Source organism: Aptenodytes patagonicus, chromosome 1, assembly GCF_965638725.1.
Source record: "Aptenodytes patagonicus chromosome 1, bAptPat1.pri.cur, whole genome shotgun sequence".
NCBI classification, from domain to species: domain Eukaryota; kingdom Metazoa; phylum Chordata; class Aves; order Sphenisciformes; family Spheniscidae; genus Aptenodytes; species Aptenodytes patagonicus.
The window spans coordinates 69,147,812-69,168,512 of record NC_134949.1 but is presented as its reverse complement, the minus strand read 5'-3'; the positions used below and the strand labels follow the sequence as shown (position 1 = coordinate 69,168,512).

General features: G+C 41.4%; 1 protein-coding gene across 11 annotated transcripts in view; it reads right to left on the bottom strand.

Moving 5' to 3' along the window:
• Positions 1 to 20,701, bottom strand: part of WNK1 (WNK lysine deficient protein kinase 1) — a 108,642-nt gene that overhangs the window by 22,994 nt on the left and 64,947 nt on the right. For 8 of the 11 annotated variants that reach the window (XM_076341074.1, XM_076341093.1, XM_076341083.1 and 5 more), the window contains 14 exons: positions 20,467 to 20,654; positions 17,136 to 17,393; positions 14,997 to 15,425; positions 11,647 to 11,718; positions 10,863 to 11,012; positions 9,333 to 9,806; positions 7,914 to 8,195; positions 7,144 to 7,235; positions 6,415 to 6,577; positions 5,859 to 5,975; positions 3,807 to 3,980; positions 3,087 to 3,138; positions 2,785 to 2,925; positions 1,001 to 2,427 (listed from right to left, as the gene is read on the bottom strand). In XM_076341074.1, coding sequence (XP_076197189.1) covers positions 1,001 to 2,427; positions 2,785 to 2,925; positions 3,087 to 3,138; positions 3,807 to 3,980; positions 5,859 to 5,975; positions 6,415 to 6,577; positions 7,144 to 7,235; positions 7,914 to 8,195; positions 9,333 to 9,806; positions 10,863 to 11,012; positions 11,647 to 11,718; positions 14,997 to 15,425; positions 17,136 to 17,393; positions 20,467 to 20,654 — 4,019 coding nt within the window. The remainder of the gene's footprint in view (positions 1 to 1,000; positions 2,428 to 2,784; positions 2,926 to 3,086; positions 3,139 to 3,806; positions 3,981 to 5,858; positions 5,976 to 6,414; positions 6,578 to 7,143; positions 7,236 to 7,913; positions 8,196 to 9,332; positions 9,807 to 10,862; positions 11,013 to 11,646; positions 11,719 to 14,996; positions 15,426 to 17,135; positions 17,394 to 20,466; positions 20,655 to 20,701) is intronic. The other 3 variants (XM_076341142.1, XM_076341152.1, XM_076341132.1) reach the window with 2 other exon arrangements.

Below are 20,701 nucleotides of genomic sequence, written 5' to 3'. Positions count from 1 at the left end.
GAAACTGGTTAATAGCAAGGCTAAAGATGACCAACACAAAGTGTTGGTGAGTGGAAAAGAACGTTACAGAAACAAAAAGAAGTGAGTATTAAGGTTTTTGGTTTGTTAAACACCTGAAAGTTTCTTCAACCTATTTCCATTTAACTTTGAAAAGGAAAGGGCTACCAAGAGCTTAAAATATTGAAATGCACTGTCTCCCAACACAGGGAGCCATTTAAAAGAAAACAGGTAGTCTAATTTCACATATTGATACTTCTGGTTAGTGAGCAGGTAACAACATCCACAACATCTCAAGTTGTTACTGTAAGTCAGAACTATCTTTATGAAAGAGTGTTTGTTTGAAGAGCACAATTCAGTAAACAAACAAAAAAGTTTGTTTTCAGGTCTCCAGGTATCTTTTAAACTTCTCAGAATTCTGCTTTCACAAATCTAACATTTGGAAGGAAGAGTATCCAGCCACCACATAAGCAGCAGAGGACTTAAAAAAAAAAACCCACACACAAAAAAACCAAAAACTTTGAGCCGGGTTCACCCTTGCCTTCGAGGAACAGGCTAATGATAAGAAGCAGAACTAAGCTATCCTGACTACTTTGTCAAACATACAACCACCCTGTCTCATTCTAGTGATCATGTACAAGATAAAAAGCTATTTAAAGCAAGACTTCCAAATTCTATTTGAAAAAACAACCAAAAAAATCCCACAAAAAAACAAACCACAGTTGCTTCACTCTTTGTAGTTAAGGACTAGGAAAAATTAACAGCGACACTAGAGAGCTCTCTGAGAGGCACAATATAGAATTGGACTTTTTTTTTTTCTCCAATATGGACAAAATAAAACACCTCTTGGGACACAAAACCAACCAGAGCATAAAACTTTCAATATCATATTAAATGAAGACACCTCTGCCTGGATAAATATTTTGCTTTATAAAAGGGATTTTGCTCAAGAAGGCTGTTTCCTACAATACTCGAATATTCACACAAATGTTACATTTCTTACCGGTATCCTGCTAAGAGGGGGCTTTGAAGGAGAGGTCCCCGGTTTCACTACTGCTGTTGCAATGCTGCTCGATGCCGAAATATAGCTGACTGGGGTGATCACTTGCCCAGGAGTGGCAACTGGTGTCAGCACTGGCAAGCCAGTTGGTCCAAGAGGCAAACTGCTCGGAGGTATACAAGTGCTAATGGATGTCAGGGGTTTAGTTGGTGCAACAACAGTGGTTGGTATCCCAGGAATAACTGTAGTTTCCATTACCAACGATGTCTCCAGAGATACTGATGGATGCGCTGTTCCCACATTGCCATGTTCACTGAAGAGAGACCGTAGCTTTTCTTCCAGGGTCTTTATATCATCGATACCAGGAGCTTTAGACTGAGCATCAGCATCAGCCTCCAGACAGTGAATATGAGGCTGATTGGGTAACGGAGCTGGTTGAGGCTGGCTGTGTATCAAAGTTTGCTGTACTGCAGGCAAGTTAGTGACTGGTTGTGGTAAGACACCAGGTAAGGGAACCTGGGGCAACATGGGTGTTGCACCTGGAATCTGGGGTAGGACAGGTGTTGATGAAATTCCTGATGGGACAAGTAAGGGATGTATCACTGGCTGAGTGACTGAACCACATATACTTGTTGCTACCGAGGATGATAAAGGCGCAGAGATTGGAAGAGATAAGCCAGCTGCATTGCAGAGCTGTGATTTATCCACAGACTGCCCACTCTCAGGTAGTGACCGTGGAGCACTTACAACTGTTGTTTCTGCCAGATTGGAGATAGAGCCACTGCTACTAAGCTGAGGAATCTGCAAAGCCACATTCTGAGCCAGAGTCAGGGCAACAGACGTCTGTGGTGCTGCCATACTACTTACAATCTGAGGAGTAGACTGAGATGTCACAGCTGGTGCAATGACACCAAGACCAGTGACACCGGGAACCTGGGTAGATGGCAGTGCCAAAGAAGACGGTGTGCTGACACTGGGGGCAATGTCTCCAGTTACTGGTTGAGCAGGCTGGGCTGTGGTAGGTAAGGAGAAAGAAGCAGGGGAGCTCACACTGGAAGCGACACCAGTTGATTGCTGTCCAGATTGTGAGGCTGGAGGTGGAGAAATAGAGCTTGGCACACTTGCACTTGGTGCAACTCCAATAGCTGCACTTTCTGAAGGCAAAGTAACAGATCCTGGAAGAGAAACACCTGTGTTGGAGGGAACAGATACTGAAGCAGCAGCCATAGATGCAGCAGGTGCACCACTGCCCGCCATGGTAGAAAGTGCAGGTGGAAATGGTGGTATTGTTTGATTGAACACTGGAGGAGCTGTACTAGGTCCTTCTGTCATTTGAGCATGCCCCATCTCGGAGAAAGCTTGCTGCAAGCTTAGTGATGATGCTGAGTGGGAGAGATTCATTCCAGGACCATGCAGTGGAGATGCAGCAACTGGAAGAACAGAAAAATGTCAGTCCACCTGGAAAAGTTCATTACAGTATTATTGTCTATTGTTAGACTAAGATCACATTTACCTCTCGACATAATAAAAAAAAATTACAAATCCAGGCTTACAATGAAATACAGAATGAAGGTTTCAGAGTCTTGCAGACAGCCCATCAGCATTTCCGCTCCCCCCCCACCCCCCCCGAGAATCCTGCATAGTATCACCCAAATTCTTATCAGCACAGACAGTTCCTTACTTCCCCAAGTACTTTAAGAGGTCTTTAGGAACAGTTTAGTTAACTAACTTCACAGTTTTGATGAACGTGTCTTAGCCATCAGATTTTAAGAGTTTAGATGACTTACCCACATCCGGAGCTTCTTTTCCTCCAGGAACAGCAGGTGTGAAAAAGCCCTGTTCTTTTAAGCGACTCTCAGGGACAGGGCTGACAATAAACCGTCTTCCTGCAGAATGCACAACCTGGGTAAAGGAGCTAGGAGGAACCCCTAAACAGAAAGAAGTTAGATGTTTAGTGATACATGGCTGTAACTAAATACCTAACCTGCAATATGGAATGTGCACTCCATCATACAAAATAAAAACTTGGCTGCACCCATCCGCTGAAACAGAAAAAGGTAACTGTTGAAAAAAATCACAAAAGACTTACCTATTCTTTGTGGCATGGAAGATGTAGGATCTGGCTGTTTGAACTCTAATTTCTGTAAAGTAAGATAAAATTTAAAGTTCTATTCTGAAACAGAAACCCACAAGATAGTTCTTAAAATGCTAGCTTACTGAAATGTGGGCATTTAAGGTAAGCAGTACCTTCGACCCAAGCACCGTTACCAAACTAGTGGAATTCTGCCCAGATAAGTGTCAGCTACAGTGCTTTTGGAGCTTCTCAGCTTAGTGACCATCAATGTAACAAATTGATCTAAACACTCTCTTGTTAACAGGCAGTCCAACTAATTTCCTTAAACATCCTGCAGATAAATGGATGTTTCAAACTAGTTCTGGGTGGAAATAAGGTAGAGATTCAGGAAGTGTCACCCCTTCTTATTCCCAGCAACCAGTTTCAAAACCTGTGCTTCCTAACCGAGCCATCCAATCTCTTAGTAGCTCACTGGGTAGAGGGGCTGAGTCCAGGAGATTCAGCAGCTTCGGAAGTGTTAGAACACGTCAAAAAGCAAGAGGTCTATGTTATTTAGCTTTCTAAATGAATTTTTGGCTCTCACTCTGATATAAAGCTTTCTCTGTCTTTTCATTTCATTATTAAGCTTTGATATTTCTCACGAAAGAAAGTTTCAGTTTCTAGCTAGCTCTCACAAAACCATACCACCCAAAATGGAAAAAACAAGTAGCTAAGGCAATCTGTCCTTTTACATACCTGTGACCCTGGAAAGAAGCCATCATCTTTTGTCCGCATACTCTCCAAACCCTGATCACCTTCTGGCTCCACACTTACATCCTCACTTAGCATTTCATCTGCTTTCTCAATAATCTCTCGTACCTGTTCTACGAATGAGTCTCTCTCTGTTGCTAAAATAAACTCATTCTGCACCTGTAAAGAGAAGAAAGCAACAGTAATTTTCCACAAATTATTTCAAAACAATATATTGAATAACCATAATTTACTTTTGGTGTTACTGTTTGTCCTCCCTTCATTGCTCTTATGCACAAGATAAAGATGGTGACACCTTAGAGAAAAACAATTGTTTCTAAAATTATCTCCAGCACAAAAGTATTTGCCCTGGATTACTCTCTGCTGTGGAACAACACTCAATCTCACTTCATCAAACTGTCACCTCAATCTTTGCTTAGCACAGTGAAGTTTAAAATTAGCAGCCTTAATGTACATTACGTTAGATAAGAGGAACTGCAGCAAGAGCCACATTTAAAGGAAACAATAATTAAAAAAATTGAAAATTCTGTATTGCACAGAACTCATCTTGCTTCTTTCTTTCCGTGCCATATAGAACTTCTACTCTATGCAGGTTGTGCATTGCTAACTCAAAGTCTGGCTGTAGTATGTAAATGCAAGTATTAATTATGTTCCCAATATGGGCAGAGGAAGATTGCTCAGCCTATTTAGTTTCAGTACATTACACTGCTTTATAAAAACACATTCTACTGCTTATGTTGGAGGAAACAAGCTTAAACAAGTACACTTGGCATTTAGAAAGACATTCTTAGTTTGGTCTGACCCATGAGAAAATTCTGTCTCCTGAAATAATGCATGGTAAAACTCTCAGAGACAGTCTATGAAACAGAAGTAAAGCTGTCAGTCACAGTATCTCTGCATTTTTTGTTGTTTTGGGGGGGGGGGGGGGTGTGTGTGCGCGCGCACATTGGTTTTGGTTTTGTTTGTGTTTTTAAAATCAACCATACTCTTATTTCTTCATAGGATCACTTTAGGTATGAGGCAAAGACAGACATCTGTGTATTCTCTCCATATTTCTTGGCACTTGACTTCATGTTATTGACTTTTTTTTTTTTACACCGCCCATACATATACATAGCCAAGAACCAACTTCTTCCTCTTTCTCAGAAAAAAGCCATTAGTGGCAAGGAGATCATTTCTCCCATGTCACTAATTTGGTTCCTTTTGACAGGTATGAATCCAGCACATACCACCTATTACTCTGCCACCTCTCTAAGCTAAAAGATGAATGCTGCACAGGTGCACAAGAAGCTGGCAGAAGATACTGCTTTGTCATCCCCCCTTGCTTCAGTAACACTAAAACAATCTCAGTTTCATTCAGATTGTACCAGCCCAAGAATAAGAGTTTAAGTTTAAAAAAAAAAAAGGGGTGGGGGGGAGGGAGATTCTATTCCACACTACACAGTACTCATTTAAACGTCTCTCTACAGGGCAAGTTCTTTTCTATGTTTGACTATTATACATTGAATGGAGAGGTTTTTCTCCATTGAGAAAGTCAAAAGCAGCATCAGTCATTACTGACTTTCAGAAACCAGAAAGTGATTCCCATTCCTTCCTTTAAGGGCAGAATCTTGCCATTTCAGTTGAGAACAATGGCAAAAAACTCAAAGCTTAAGCATAAGTTTTAAAGATCTAGCAATGTTTGCTCTTAGAAAAGCAAACAGAATTTGTTTAACCTGGCACTTTCAGAAAGTTGTTTGCAGTTTTTCAAAAAATTAGATTGCAAAAAAACAAAAGCAGATTTACTTGATAAAACCACAATTCTAAGGTAAAAACTGATGCAAATTTTCAGGTGAACTGAGCATGCAATATTAACTGTCAATTTGGTATACCACTCTGTGCTCTGAGTTTCTAGTTGTGCTTGTGTACTAGTAAGGTGACCACAGGCCATGCTACAAGGAAGAGCAATTCTGAAACACAAATGAGAAAATAAGACTGCTTATATTACTACTGTGATTAAGAATGGATTCAACTCTTCATCTCTAAAATATATCTTACCATAATTGAAGCTATTTCCTCAGGGTTGTCACCATCCAAATCAAATTTGAAAGTAACCATTTTCCGATTGTGTGTCTCTAGCTGGCATTCCACTACCCGATCACCTTTATTTGAAACCTAAAGCAAAGAAAACAATAGTTCAAACAAAAAGCATGAGAATTTAAGACTTGTGCTTTAAAGCTCACAGAGACAAACCAACGGTACTGGTCTAATACAAACACATTCTCTCTTTCCAGTCTAATAAATGGTGCCATGTACAGCATCATTTTTTCTGAGGATACATCAAATATTCTGGAATAGCCTGTGGAATCACTGGTGGCTAAGCAAGCCAATTTTGGCATATCTAATGCTCCAAAAAGCTCTTCGTAGATGACATTTGGAACACTGACTCCAGAAGCAGAAGAAATACACTGGATAGCTTGTGTGCTTGGCGGGGGTGGAGGGGGCACAGAACAAGACCACAAAAGAGACATTCCTCAAAGGAAAAGAAATTTTTTGAAGCTCAAAAAAAAGGCATCATCACTACCAAACTGTCACTAAAATAAAAAATACTCACATTTAGAATTCTCAGTTTTGGCCTAGCAGTCTTCTCATGGCGAGAGCGACTACGGACAGACCTCCGCATATGACGTTTAGTAGTCCTCCCTTCATGCCTTCCGCTAGAAGCTGGAACATTCTCATTGCCATCGCTCAATCCTGAAGCAACATCAGAATGCGCACTAAAAAAAAGGCAACTTTACATTAGTATCCATGCTCTCCATAACTGCAACAATACACTACCCTACCAGATGGTATTCTCTTCTGGATAGCAGTAGATGTCTGTTAATCACAGAGTAGGGGAGAAGAGTCCTGTCAACACTTAGAATTGCTAGTCAAGCAACCCTAATAGTAATTATTTAGCTACATATCCCTCGCAAGCTGAGTTGTACAAATGCATCTTCTGAACAGGTTTTCAAGCTATTTGGAGTTTAAATTCTGTTTAAGTGCCAAAAGAACAGAAAAACATCCCTTATGATCCATGTGACATGACAAATGAAAAAGGATCACAAGTTAAATCACTATACACAATCCTATTTACTCTCTCCATACCCTGCTGTAAATCAAAGCTTACTCCACCTCTCATAAGCCTATTTTTCCTCTAGGAAGTTTATTTCCTCACATCCTCAAGAACACCTTCAGTGAAAAAAAAAAAAATCCCTGGTGCAAAGAGATACCTAAAGATCACCCAAGGAAGAATAATCTAACACATTAAATTGAAATTCAGTTTGGTAAAAACAATGCTTACCTATCCATAGAGGAAACCAAAGGGGTAGACTGAGCAGGCTGTGTTGCTGGAAGAGACTCTGAAGGAGCAGTCTGTGAGACTCCCTGAGTACCCTATGGATAGAAACCTACATCAAGAAACCCCCCAAAGAATACCGTTCCTTTCTAAGTAACCCAGTAGTCTTCAATGTTTCCTCCCAAATCAGTTGTAAAGCTAAAAGCATGACCTTTCTAAAACTTCAAACAGCTGGCATCTAGACAGCTCTAATTCACAACAGATTCTAGAGCAAACTGCAGTGAAGCAAATCATCATCTGGGGAGGGGTGGGGAAAGGAGATCAGCCATCCTTTCTACTGCTATGTGTCACTACAGTTTGCCATGCAGCCATAGTCTTACTAACAGAATGTGCAAAAGGTAAGCCAATGCAGAAGACAAAGACAATTCAAATTCTCCCTAGCAAGAACAACACTGCAGGGAACAGGCATAACGACAGATTCTCAAAGGCTATCAGTTGCAATTTGTCTTTGATATGGCAAAAATGTTCTACAGTACTAGCAAGAAGTGAAGTGTTAACAGGTTTTTGCCTGCAGGATGCACTCACTTCCCAACAGAACAGCCAGTGGCAACAAGGTCCCCACATTGGCATGACATTCTGCTGTAAGAAAAAGGTCATTTCAAATATTAATTTCCAACTGAAAACAAGCGTGGACGGGATTAGTTCCACACACACATACACTGTTGCATAATTCAAACACCCTAAATGTATTGTTACATTATATTCAACATATTTACCTCCAAAACTGCCTGCTGCGAGGAGGCAGATGAGGCCTGTTGTGCTAAACTCACTGAAGGCTGGGGCACCTGAACCTGTCCTCCTAGGCTGCCCATGGGAACTAAAACGTTCTGTTCCACATACGGCTGCACAACAGGAGCAAGATAGCCCGACTGAGCCATTGCATCTGTGGGTAAGGGAGGGGACAGTACGGCAGAAGGAATGCTAACAGAGGCCACAGCAGAGGAAGGTGCAACATTCGAGTCCCCTGGGTATTGAGGTGGCAGCCGAGATGGGAAGCCCTGTAATAGAAATGAGGGAGTCAAGTTAGTGAATGTCAACGCTAAATAGGAAGTGACAGTAAAAAAAGTATCAGTTTCAGGGGCTTGTTCCAACCTTCCGTTCAAGCACTCCCAAAGACTATCTTCCCAGAGAAGCAGAGCAAACCGCTCACATAGCCAAAGCTCAGCTTGCGAGTCACCATGCTTGAACAAGCAAATTCCCACTCAAAGTTCCAAGTCTTAGGCAAAACAATCTTCGTCTCCCAACTCTTGCAGTTGCCTATTTGGCTTAATATTTTAAGACCCAAGACTTGAAATGAGTTTGAAGAATTCTCAGGCTGAACAACTACTGCTCAGAAGATGTTATGCAACTGCTGCTGATTCTTCAGACTAATAGCAAAAGCACTCTTGTGTTCTTCCTGTCCTGATGTGATGAGCTGACCCAGGAACCAAGGAACATTCCTACACACTGTTTCTGTTCTCCTTATAATCCCAGTGCAGATATTTCTACAGCTATACAATTTTTGTTCTAGAAGAACAATCATATGCTGAGTCGCTATTTTTGTCACTATTCAGATTGCCATTTTTACATGTGATCGCACAAAGTAGCCGAAGCAGTCTGTGCCCAACAGTCTAGCATTTCATGACTAGCATCAGGTACTTACATCATGTTCAAGATCCATGCCATCTGACATTTCTAGAAAGTCCGTGTCCCCCCTCCCTACCTCCCCCTTCCCAGACTTGGAATGAAACACTGACATTGCTGAATATGCTGCCATTGATTTTCTTTCCAACACACATTCCCCCATTTTTAAAATCAAAATTTTTGGTTTTGTTTTTTTTCCCAAGTTGACAATCTCTTGGATATATAGCTGTCCTCTTTCACACAGCGGTTGACCAAAGTCCTGCACTATGATTCTGTCATTTTAGACAAATTCCATTGCCAAATATAAAAAAATCAAAACACCAGGGTGTCCAAGGACTTTTTCTTTTTTATCCCATCCTTAAAATGGTCCTTTACCGCACAACAGAATTCATCTTCGTGGCTTAATGGCTCTCTTATGAGAAGTGAGTTGGCCAGGGCACATAGTTCAGATCTGGTACCTTAGAGGAACAGGTAAAAATGTGGAGAAGAGCTCTGCTGGCTTGCAACAATACCTGGTAAAGAGCATCTCCAGCAGGAAGTGAAGCTTCAGCAGCTTGTCCAATGCTGACTGGCAATCCCACGGACTGGACAGCCGGCTGCAGGAGCTGCGGGAGAACCTGGCTGGGCAACTGAGCCACAGGCTGCATCAGTGTGGGAAGCTGGCTAGGGACAACGGTTGATCCCACAGGGACAGCGGTTGCCACAGCAGACGTTGCCAGTGTGAGCAATGGCTGATTCATGCCAGCTGCCATCGAAATGGGCAGTGACTGGAAACCTGGCTGAGCCACTGACACATGAGGAGCTGCTACGGGCAACTGAGAGACTGAGAACTGGGGAACCATGGAAGCTGGCAAGGGCTGTCCCATGGGTAGAAAATGAGAGCCAATGGGGACTGATGGGGCAACTGAAGGCTGAGGGAGAGAAGGTGCTGCAACAGGTAATTGAGGCTCGCCTTGGATGATCGACACTGGTTGGGAAACAGGAAGCTGGGGAGGTAAAGAAAATAGAGATAGATTTTTTTTTTTTTAAAGCAGGGCTGCAGAAAGCAGAATTTTTACGCATTAGTCAAAGAAAGAATTATTCACGTTACAGCACTCTGTTAAAGTGGGTGGGGAGCACAGTTGGCAGAGTGGCTGGGAAGTTGGCTGGAGTTCCAAAAGGTCCTCACTTCGCAACACTTCCCCTGAAGAACTTAACAGGCTCTTGAAACAGACACCCATGGAGGGTGAAAAACCAACGTTCGAATATCCTGAAGCACCGACTTGTGCATAAACAGAATCGAATTCCCCTCAACACTGTCCCCAGAGCCAAGCCTGCCTTCTTACAGGAAAGAAGTGCAAATCTTTCAACAAATCTGTCAGCTTTGGGTATGGGGACTAAAGCAACAGAGAACGAAAAGCCACTGTGCCAGCATTCAGAGAATGGCAGGGGATATGTCAATTAAAGCCAGCGAACAATGCAACTAGAAAGGCAGTTTAGATGAACAAGCAACAAAACAACAATTTTAAAAACAAAAATCAAGGCTCACATGTTCAAGATAGAGATATGAGCCAAAATGAAGTAATACTCAGTAACAGAAGCTTCTTGACCAGGGAGTAAAGGAGAAGAGCTGAATAAGAAAGATGACAGAGTGGAGAAGGCAGTCCTTATGGTTCACTACCTAAATAAGTGAACATGTTTTACACACATAATGGTGCAGAAGATAGACATTGATGGGAAGCAGAGAAATGACAAGTTCCTGAAAATCCATTCATAATACACCATTCATCAATATGCCTCATGATATTTTTGACAATTTAAAGATCTTTGTGCATGGAAGTGCTATCCCTCCCTCAAATTACTCACAACTGCCACGTGTGAAAGAAAGGGTTTCCAACACATTTTCCAAAAAAATTGACAGTTGTACACTAAGAATATTATTAACTGGATGAATGTTTTGGAACCATTAGAAAAGATGACAAAAGTGAAAGTAGCAGCATATTGAATTTGTCAGCTGTGAAGAAGAAAAAAAATCTTCTGCTAGAAAGAAGAATTTTGTTTACCTGTGACCCAGCTGCTGCCTGAGGCATTGGCATAATCTGTGAAGTTTGAGTTTGAGAGACAGTTTGTGTGGGAGTGGCACCAGCAGAAACTGATGGCTGCTGCAGCTGGTACTGTCCAGGCTGTTGGGAAGAGGCTGGCTGCTGTGCATTCTGTAGTAGGGAAAAGAGGCAGAAGTTATTTTTCCCCCCACAGAAGTTTTTTAAAGCATATCCTATTTAAATTCTACTTTTTACTCCCTCATAAGGGACACCAGTGGTTCTTCTGAATATGCTGAGTCAATTAAGATTTAGCAATTACTTATCAGCATTACTAATACAACTCCATTATCAGCACCAAATCTTGCAACAGAATTACTTCACCTGTGAAAACAAGAATGAAAATTCTATAAAGGAAGAAAAAGCAGTTAAGAGAAGAGGATGTTGCAGAAGATACTATTTCCAGTTAGAAGAAATGATGAGAATTAAGTCTGCCTGTTTAGACAGTCTAACTTGCAAATCCTGACATGCCTCCTCTTGAATGGGACCTCCATTGCAAGCTCAGGTGCAAGTTGGGGAAGACAGACACGTGAAAACAAGCATTAACACGATTCTAAAAATTAACTTCATTGACTTTCTGAGACTTATCTCATAGCATGTTAGACTGGGTGAGAACCAGAGGATTCCTTAGCTTTTGTCCAAAACTATGGGTTGAAGGAGGGACAGAGGTAGTCAGCTGCTCTTAGTGAGTCATCAAAATCCTACACTAAAAGTATTTTAGTCCTGGGTTTAGGGACTGTGATCTTACCTGCTGAGTGTGTTGGGTAGGCTGGGATGGCACCGATGCACTACTTGAGGCTGACTGGCCTTGCACCTGTGTCTGGAGGAGAAAAAAAAAGACAGAATCAGCTTTAAAAACCCTATGGTTTCTGCAGCAGGCAGGTAAAATAATTTCTGCCTGGAATGATCTGGTTGGAACAGGTTTCTAGCTGTCCTTTTGGACAACCAGTCCTTTTAGGCAAATTCCACTACGACAACCAGAACAAAACAGAGCAATCTGGAAAAGCACTGAACTCCATTTTAAGTCTTCCAAAACAATGAATACAGAAAGTCTTTGCAACCCACATGCCCCTCACCATGAGACAGATCAGCCTACCAGCTGCTTCTTCCGCTGATGATGCTTTAAGAGCAGGATGCCTTGGTATGGTAACTGGAAATACAGGCATTAAGTTTTACCTTTACATGTGTTCTAAACACAGTTAGGTGGGGAGATAGAAGGAGGCTAGAAGGAAATAAAACTGTTACAAAAAAAAAATAAAGATATACAGAATTCTAGTCGAATAACAAAGTACTCAGTACATGTCCATGTTATGAGTTCCCTTTGAGAGGCATGTCAAAATACAAGCTAGAAATCATTTCCAGACTCACTACCATTCAAAGGCTACCAAGAATTAGATATTGAAGAATCTGGGGGTCCACGTTCTAGCTAAGACAGAATTTTTGAATGAATAAGCAATGAAAAAAATGGATGAGTGGCATACAAATGAACGTGGAAGATGTAGAGGAAAATGGAATGGATTTTCATTATTGGTTTTGTGGCTGACATTTTTTATCAGATCCCAGGAATTTAATTATTATTTTTACGACCATTATATTTCTTTATCAGATCCTGGGAGACAACTAGACAAAGACCTCCAGATGAGCTCCCTGAGCATGCACCACTTTGGTGAACTGCCTTTGTAAGAAACATATCTGGTGCATATGTATCATATCAGAAAGATCTACTAAAATTCCTTAATGCCGTGATCATTCAGCTTGTAGAAGCTTATTAGGAACAAGTTTATTAAAATTATATACTTTTTTAATTATAGAAACTTTGGGGAAAGCAGACTGCCAATGAAAAGAACCATTTTTTTCTTTGCTGTTTTAGAAGCTTAAGGCCCTTATTGGCTAGGATCTAAACGTGTGCTATATCCCACTGCTGTAACATCTGTTCACATTGACTCAAGTTTGTGCTTCAAATTTTGATTTCTTAGTGAATTAGATAAAAGATCCCAGAACTTATATTCTGTAAAATAATCATGATCCCTTATTGTGTTTTCCAGATGTATTTGACATCCATCAGAAGTCACCTCCTGAAGTTTAACAAAGGTGGTTTATGGAGAAACAATCCCCAAGTAATTTTCAAACTTCTTGCATAGCAACTTCACTCCACAAGTTCTCCTACAGCACAGAAATTACTGTCTATTAGATTAGTAATTAAAGCTGTTTCAGCTTTAATAAAACACCTTTATTATCCCATACAGAAAGCCTTAAATACTTAGTTCTTGATCTTACCACAAAAAGCAAAAAGATTCTCCTCTAGTTCCTTCACACAAATCCCAAAGTTGCTAATACTCCAGTAACTAAAATGTCAGAGCGCCCCTAATTCCAAGAACAGAAGGAATAAGAGAAGTCTACTTAAAGTAAATCCTCTCTTTTCACAAAAAATTATCTTATGAAAAGTTTCAGGCTACAAGTGCAGACACATACACCTCACAGTCACAGTGTACAAATGCATTACTGACTATAGGAAGTGCAAATACCATATATGCTGATAAAACATGTACCTCCAAACTATGCTTCAGGCTTCAAATTTTGCTTTTTAAAAAGGACACCATATTCTAGGCTTAAAAGGAAGCAATACCTATTAGCAACAGTTGTTTGTGCCACTGATTTACCACTCAGCTTTTTTAGTCTCTTTAATGATCCTGCAAGTACATTTCCAAATCCGTGTACACATATATAATAAAGCTCCTTCCATTCCTCTCTTCCCACTTTCTTCCCCCAAGCCTAGAAAAAGCTCGTGCATTTTGGACAGTCACCAAATTAACCTTGTTGTTGCCTAATGAAACATTATTCATACGAAAGTTCAACTTCAAATAACACGTTCTCATTAAATGGCTAAGGAGCAGGAACAAAAATACAAAGCAAGTTTTACTATCACTTGCTGATTCAAACTGTGGAGAAGATACATTTCATTAAACTCATTGTTTAAAAGCCAATTTGGTACTCCACCTCTCTCTTGCCAAAAGAACAACTAGTCCCAGGAGGAACACTGACCATTTGTTACCCTTCGCACAAAAGCCCTACCAATATTTCAGCCGAAGCTGAACACAGACCAAGTGGTTGCTGATGCCTCATTATTTCATTGCAACCTGGTAAGTTCAAGAGATCCTAGTATACTACTGACTTGGTGGAAAGACACCCCCATGAATGCTAATATTACAAACCACATGGAACAAGTCTAAGAGCAAGGCTCCCTTTTAAGTGCAAGGTATGACTTATAAAGAGTAGAGAAATTCTGGAAGGGTTTGCTCCTGTAACCTGAGGATAGAGTGCAGGTGGTCCTGATGAAAGCGAGGTGGACAAGGCCTGCTGAGTCGAGGCTCCCTGGGGGAAGCAGATGAAGAGCTGCGACTCTTGCAATACCTTCTGAGGCAGCTGAACAATGGGCAATGAGAAGTCTGAACCAAAAGCAGAAGATGACCCCCCTGTAGGGGGAGGAGACTGGAAATCGCCAGTGTCAGAGGAAGTCAGCTGTGAGGAATCACTGGAGTATTCTGGGCTTCCTTCCGGCCAGCTGCGCCTGGCAGAGCCCCCTCTGGGACCTGCTAACTCAGGACCGAGATAGTTATACTGCTCCTCTGTCACAGGCTGAAGCCGACCATGCGACCCTATGCCTTGAGTGGATTCCTCTTGACTGGTCTCCATAGAGCCCCGGCGACTTCTGTAGACCCGCTGGGGTAAAACTGCCCCTTCTGCTGGAGCAGAAGTCGGTGTGTGCACATGGAACTCAAAGACACAGCTTGCTCTGCCATCACCACTGTGAGAGAGCACAGCCGGGGCAGAGTGCGGAACAAATACCTGGTGGAACGTCATCTGAGCAGGATCTACACTCAGAGGAGCAGAAACACTGGATAATGGAGAAAGGGGACCCATCCCAGAATCCAGCCTCAGGTTCTGAACATGTCTTGCCAGGTATGTTTGCCCCGATTGAAAGTCGAACACAGAGCTTTGTGGAGGACCACCTTGCCCATGGTTTGACTCAGAGACCTGCTTCAAGTGTTGTTCAGTCACATGAGAGTTATAAGCTACTTGATCATACTGCTCCGATACCTGTGATGGATAGTGCATGCCCACCAAATATACAGCTTCTGGATGCATTCTGTAGTGAGCATCCTCTGGAGGAGTTGGTCCAGATCTATAGTCACTGTGTACAGGAGCTGGCTCAAATACAGGATTAACTTGCACATGCAGAGGCTCTCCACTGACTCTCTGAGCTGCTGTGCCCAGCATAACGAATGCCTCTGGTGTCCAATTGGTGGGGCTACCACCAGGTGGAACTAAACTCTGGCCAGTCTTCAGCAATGGCTGGAAGTGGCAAGTTTGGGCTTCCAAAAATGAAGTGCTCTTGCGCCGCTGAGCAACTGCCACCTTCGGCGGGCAGACAGGTGGTGGCGAGAAAGACACCGGCCGTTCATGAACGGTTGGGAAAAATATCTGTGAATCTGGGAACGTTGGTGTTCCCCCACGCGGATGCTGAGGCTGTATTGACATGAACAAGACAAGTAATTCATACATTAAAAGTGAAAGCACATCAACATGCACAGTTCACTAGGCAGTTCTGTGAAGTAACTTTATAGAATGACTACTCAATTCATGGTCAAAAACATACAATACTTAGGAAATTTAGGTGAGTTGTAAATATCCATTAAATACATCCATGGCAGGCATAGCGACAAATGGAAACATTTGCTTATGTTAGAGCTGCTTTTCCAGTCCAATTCCAATAATTCACAAAAATAAACCAGTTTTGCTCCCAAAAATGGAATGAGATTTATTGTCATGGGCTATCTATTGTGATAAGTGCTTGAAAGTCAATCAAACCCCTGAGGTTACTGCCATATGGGGAATCTGAAAATTCAGAACTTGATAGCAGCAACAATGCAGAGCCTCTACTTTGCATTTAGAAATTAAAATGGCATTAAATCTTAATATTATCCAATGCAAAAACCACAGTGCCAGCATCCTGTCAGGTGTGTGTTCTGTATGCAATCCAGAGAGCTAAAGAGAAACCTTTTATGAGACAAAATTGAATCATTCCAGCCCACAGATGAAAAAAAGTGCGTGTGATCCCTTTTGATCATACCTTTTCACATAGGAAATTAGCACTCACTGAAACAAACCTAACTCTTGCCTGGACAATAAAACATTCACAGGTTTAGCAACAGCAGAGTCTGCAGGCAATTCCACTCCATCTGATGTCCTAGTTCAGATGAGGCTCATCTTATTTAAGATTTGTAGGGAAATTTTCACTAAAGCAAGTTCTATGTAAGAATACCAAACAACTTTGTAATTCTGCATTTTTTCATCTCTGCCTACAGTACGCTGAGAGACAAAGAATTATCAACCCTAAAGGGAAAAAAAATTGCAAGAGTCAGTAGTAAATGTACTGTCTTTAAGACAGATGCCATGTGTGACTTTTGCAAGTTGCTGTTTCCACATTGTTCTGTTTCTCCCCAGCCCCTTTTTTCTGGAAAAGCAGCAGCAAATTTCCATATTGACCAACATTAACAAGAAGGTCCTACAGGATAAAGAACTCTTCCTAAATTTTGAAAACTAGTTCCACATACTTCAGTTAGAGAATTGTTTCTCAAAATTTGTTTCATGTAAATCGAAGCCCAAAACTGAAAATAGACTACCTCCTGTCCTGCAAGCTGTCTTGCATCTAGCCTTCTGAGAAACAGGAAACAATGGCTTCTTCCCATCAAGAAGCAGCTGAAGTGGCATTTCTGATTAAAACTTATGGAAAAATCCTCAAAAGAATACTCTGAATTTCTAGTATCACTATCACAGCTAGCCAAAGCTTTTAGAATAACCAGCCACAGCAACCAAGCTTTAAAAGTTGCTTGTTTTGTGCAGGGCTTAATTAACATTCAATGCTTGCTAAGAATTTGGAAAATAAAAAGCTGGTCTTCTGACTTAAGGGGATAAGAACTAGTCTTCCCTTTACCTTCTGTGGTATAACTGGGTGATTAACATTTATACTATCCTAAAATACAAAAAACAAGTGGTCAGCCACTGTTTGATAATGTTTAAGTGTACTGCTTCCCAAAAAAGATCAACGTTCCAGCAGCACAGTATAAGGAATAGGGAATCAGCTCTTCATTTTCTCATTTTGAAAACGCCCAAAGTCCAGGATGTATTTAATGATAACTTATCTTACTGTGCCAGGAGGCAAATGGTAACACATACAGGACTGACAGAGAGGGAGGGCAGGCTGGAGCGTCGATGCTTGCGTGGAGAGGCAGAGTGCATGGGCAGGACACTTTCCAGGGCTTTAGAAAGTTTTTCTGCAAAGGTTTCTTCAGGGACAGTCCGAAGGTAGAAAGGAGAAAGAGGTGCAGACAGCGCTGGTGGTGGGGTGCAAGGAGCACTGAGAGGGATGCAGGACATAGAGGGAAGAGCAGGAAGGTGGGGGACACAAACTGACATGCTACGACCACGTTGAGGCTAAAGGAGGAAAACAAAAGTTAAGAATTGAACACTTCAAAAAATGAAAAACAAAACCAGCAAAAACTATAATGAGGTAGAAAAGAAATGCAGACGCACAATGAGAGGCCCAATACTGACTACTATGTGTGCAAGAAGATATGAGAAATGCTGAATGAATGCCAACACACACTGGGAACAGGCTATGTGCACCTCTGAGGACCCAACTTTGCCTTAGGTTACTGAGCAATGCGAAAAGTTCCCTAGTACCCTTACGAGAAGCATGTGGAAGGCAGAGCAGACAGGAGAGAATATTTTCTCTGGGGCCCCTGATGCAGCCCATACTGCATGTACTCACAGCATCTGGTAGTCTGACAAACAGAAAAACTTAAACAGATACTGATGACCTTTCAAACATTCATTCTTAGTTTAGTGAGTGGATGTGTGTTTACACATATCACCTCACCAGTCTCTCTGCTTGGGCACCTCCCTGCCTGCATTAAGTGGACTAACTGTATGCAGCTGGCTCTTTATTAATAAAACATTACCATAAAAATTTAAACATTACACATTCTACAACATGATTTGTGGAAAAAAGTTGGTTTAATGTGTGGAAAATTCAGTAAAATTAGTCTTAGACAAGCATTTTCCAGATGCTGGGCCAATAAAAGCATCAGGATCTTGTAATCTTGCCACAATCCAGAAGGCCATAGGTCAAAACCCAACCAAATTGGAAGAATCAGTATTAGGGAGTTCGGGTTCGGTTTTGGGTTGGGTTTTTTTTTTTTTGTTATTGCTTTTTTGGTGTTTTGTTATATTTTCAGTGAATAGAAAGAGGCAGTCTTCAACTGCAAGTTTTCCTTCTCTAATGGTATATGCCTCTTATGGGTGTAATCCACAATTTCGTAACATAACTGAAACCATATACAGACCTCCAGGGAAAAAAACTCAAGATATCCAGTGGAGATTAAAGATTTCTGATGTGAGAAATCTTGCTAGACTGCTCAAAAATTTGGGAGAGACATAAGGGAACTCAAAGGGTTAAATAAATACTTTACCCATAATCTTCACCTGTTCCAAGGCAGGACTAGTTATATATGTCATTCCTGACTCCAATTTATCTAACCTGTTCAGAAACATCTCCAGTTATGAAGACTGCAGCACTTAACCGTCCTTGCTGGTTAGAAAAAAACCTTCCCAAACAATAATTCCATGATGCAATTTAGGCTTATTATTTCTTATTCTATCTGACAACAATGTTGTCTATGATTAGCCTCCTCCTGTTTTACAGCAGCCTTTACAGCTTTCTCTCTCCTCAAGCTCATCCTCCATAGGTTCAGCTTAACTCTTTCAGTCTTCCCACATAAACCATGTTTTCTGTACTTCTGGTGGTTTTTTTTTTCTCCTCACTCTCCTTTGAATTCTCTCCCAATTCACCCTCAAATTCTCTCAAGCAGGGTGCCCAGGATAGACTTACCAATGGCCAAGAGCAGAACTACTTCACATAACATGATGTTTACCTTTTTCACAACAACATGATGTTTTTGACCATGTCCAGCTTGTGGTCCAATGTAATTCCTGACTTTTTTTTTTTTGGCAGAATTGCTGCCTAGTCAGTTGTTGCTCATCCTGTACTTGTGTAGCTGATTATTGCTGTTTAAACATGAACCTTGTTCTTGTCCTGATTGAACTGCATTCTATTTCTTTTTAAGGCCATTCTCCAGTTGTCAATATAATTTTGTCATTCTGTCTTCCCAACAAACTGTTAGTAGTTCCTGGAGTGTTCTACTCCATTCTGTCAACCTCCTGGTACCACTAGTCATCATCATAGAGCATGAGCACATTTTAGCAGTGAACTAAGCAGCTTGACTATACCTCTGTCATACACTTGTTCTCCCATCCCCTCTCAAAAGTTTATGGTCTTTCAACCTGGAAGCTGGCCATCCCAAGACAATGAAATGGCTTCTGGTCCAATATATGCCCACACACCAAAACGTGGCTTACCCAGAACAAGAGCTTAGAGGGCTTAAAAACTCGTTTGATCAAGGACTAGCAGTACCACAAGCTTCAGGTTAAGAGCCTTTGAAAAAGATGGAGATACTTTGCTTGTGAGTGAAACCAGCATGTTTTCCAAAAAGCTAGTACCACCAACAATTCTGTAATAAAGCCTACAGCCACAGGTACCAAAAAAAAGTGAGGACCCTCAGTCTTAAGTGTCACAACTTCTCCCTTATGATATTACTACATTATACCATAATGTCTCTGCCTCAGGCTTAGATTTTTATTTTGTGTAAAAAAAACAAGCGACAAGGGAAGCACTGAAGACAATATAACAGTAGCAGAAGTTCTACTCCAGAGTTAGAATAGATTTCTGCGTGTACTCATACTCGGACCTAAAAACATACCAAGAAAAAAAAAACAAAATAAAAGGGCAACACAAATGAACATAGTAGGAAAAGTATTTGTGCCCAATGCAGACTTTCAAGGGAAAAGGAATACACACGGCAACTGATGAGCAAATCAACATAAGCTAGAAATAAAACCGGGAACAAGGGTGTGGGGTCTTTTCAGTCTGGAGTTCTCACATGCAGCATTCTATAACAGTTAAAAAAATCTTACCTGCAGAATCTGTAATCAAAGCCTCACAGAACACACACAGCAATTTCATACTTATACAGTAACTCAAATTACTCTAATCCCTTCTTCAAATCAAACCAACAGCTTGATCCCTGGTAACTTCATATACACATACACACATCACCTTCCCAAGTGAGATTAAATGCTTACTTTCATGAGATAGTCTTGTTCTGAGGATGTTACTTCCATCCATAAAAAAACCTAACCTATCATTCTGCTTAAGTGCACTCAAGAGTAAATAAAAGCTTTAAAGACAATACACCCTTGCACTTCTCCCCCCGCCCAGACTCAGTCACCTTGCAAAAATAGCCCCTCTACTACTCCCATGCAGAATTTGTATCACAGGCAAAACAAAACAGACATGGAAGATTGCCTGGCAGACTTTCCTCTCACCTTTCAAGAGAAATACAAAATCAAATAATTCCATGCATTTGCAATACTGTAAGTTCTGACTTACCGCTGCAGGTGGCTGATATCCTCCGTGCTGCTGCGACTGCACTTGGCCAACTGAAGCTGCATATCCCTGGACTGCAGCTGTTGAGATTGACTGGTCATGCTGGGAACCATATGACACAGTCTGTTGACTGCTCACACATGATTCGGTATAAACAGATGACCCCTGGCCACTGTCAACTGTCCCATCAGCTGCAGAAGTTAAAGATAAAAATCTGCATTTCAAGAACTGTAGTCTG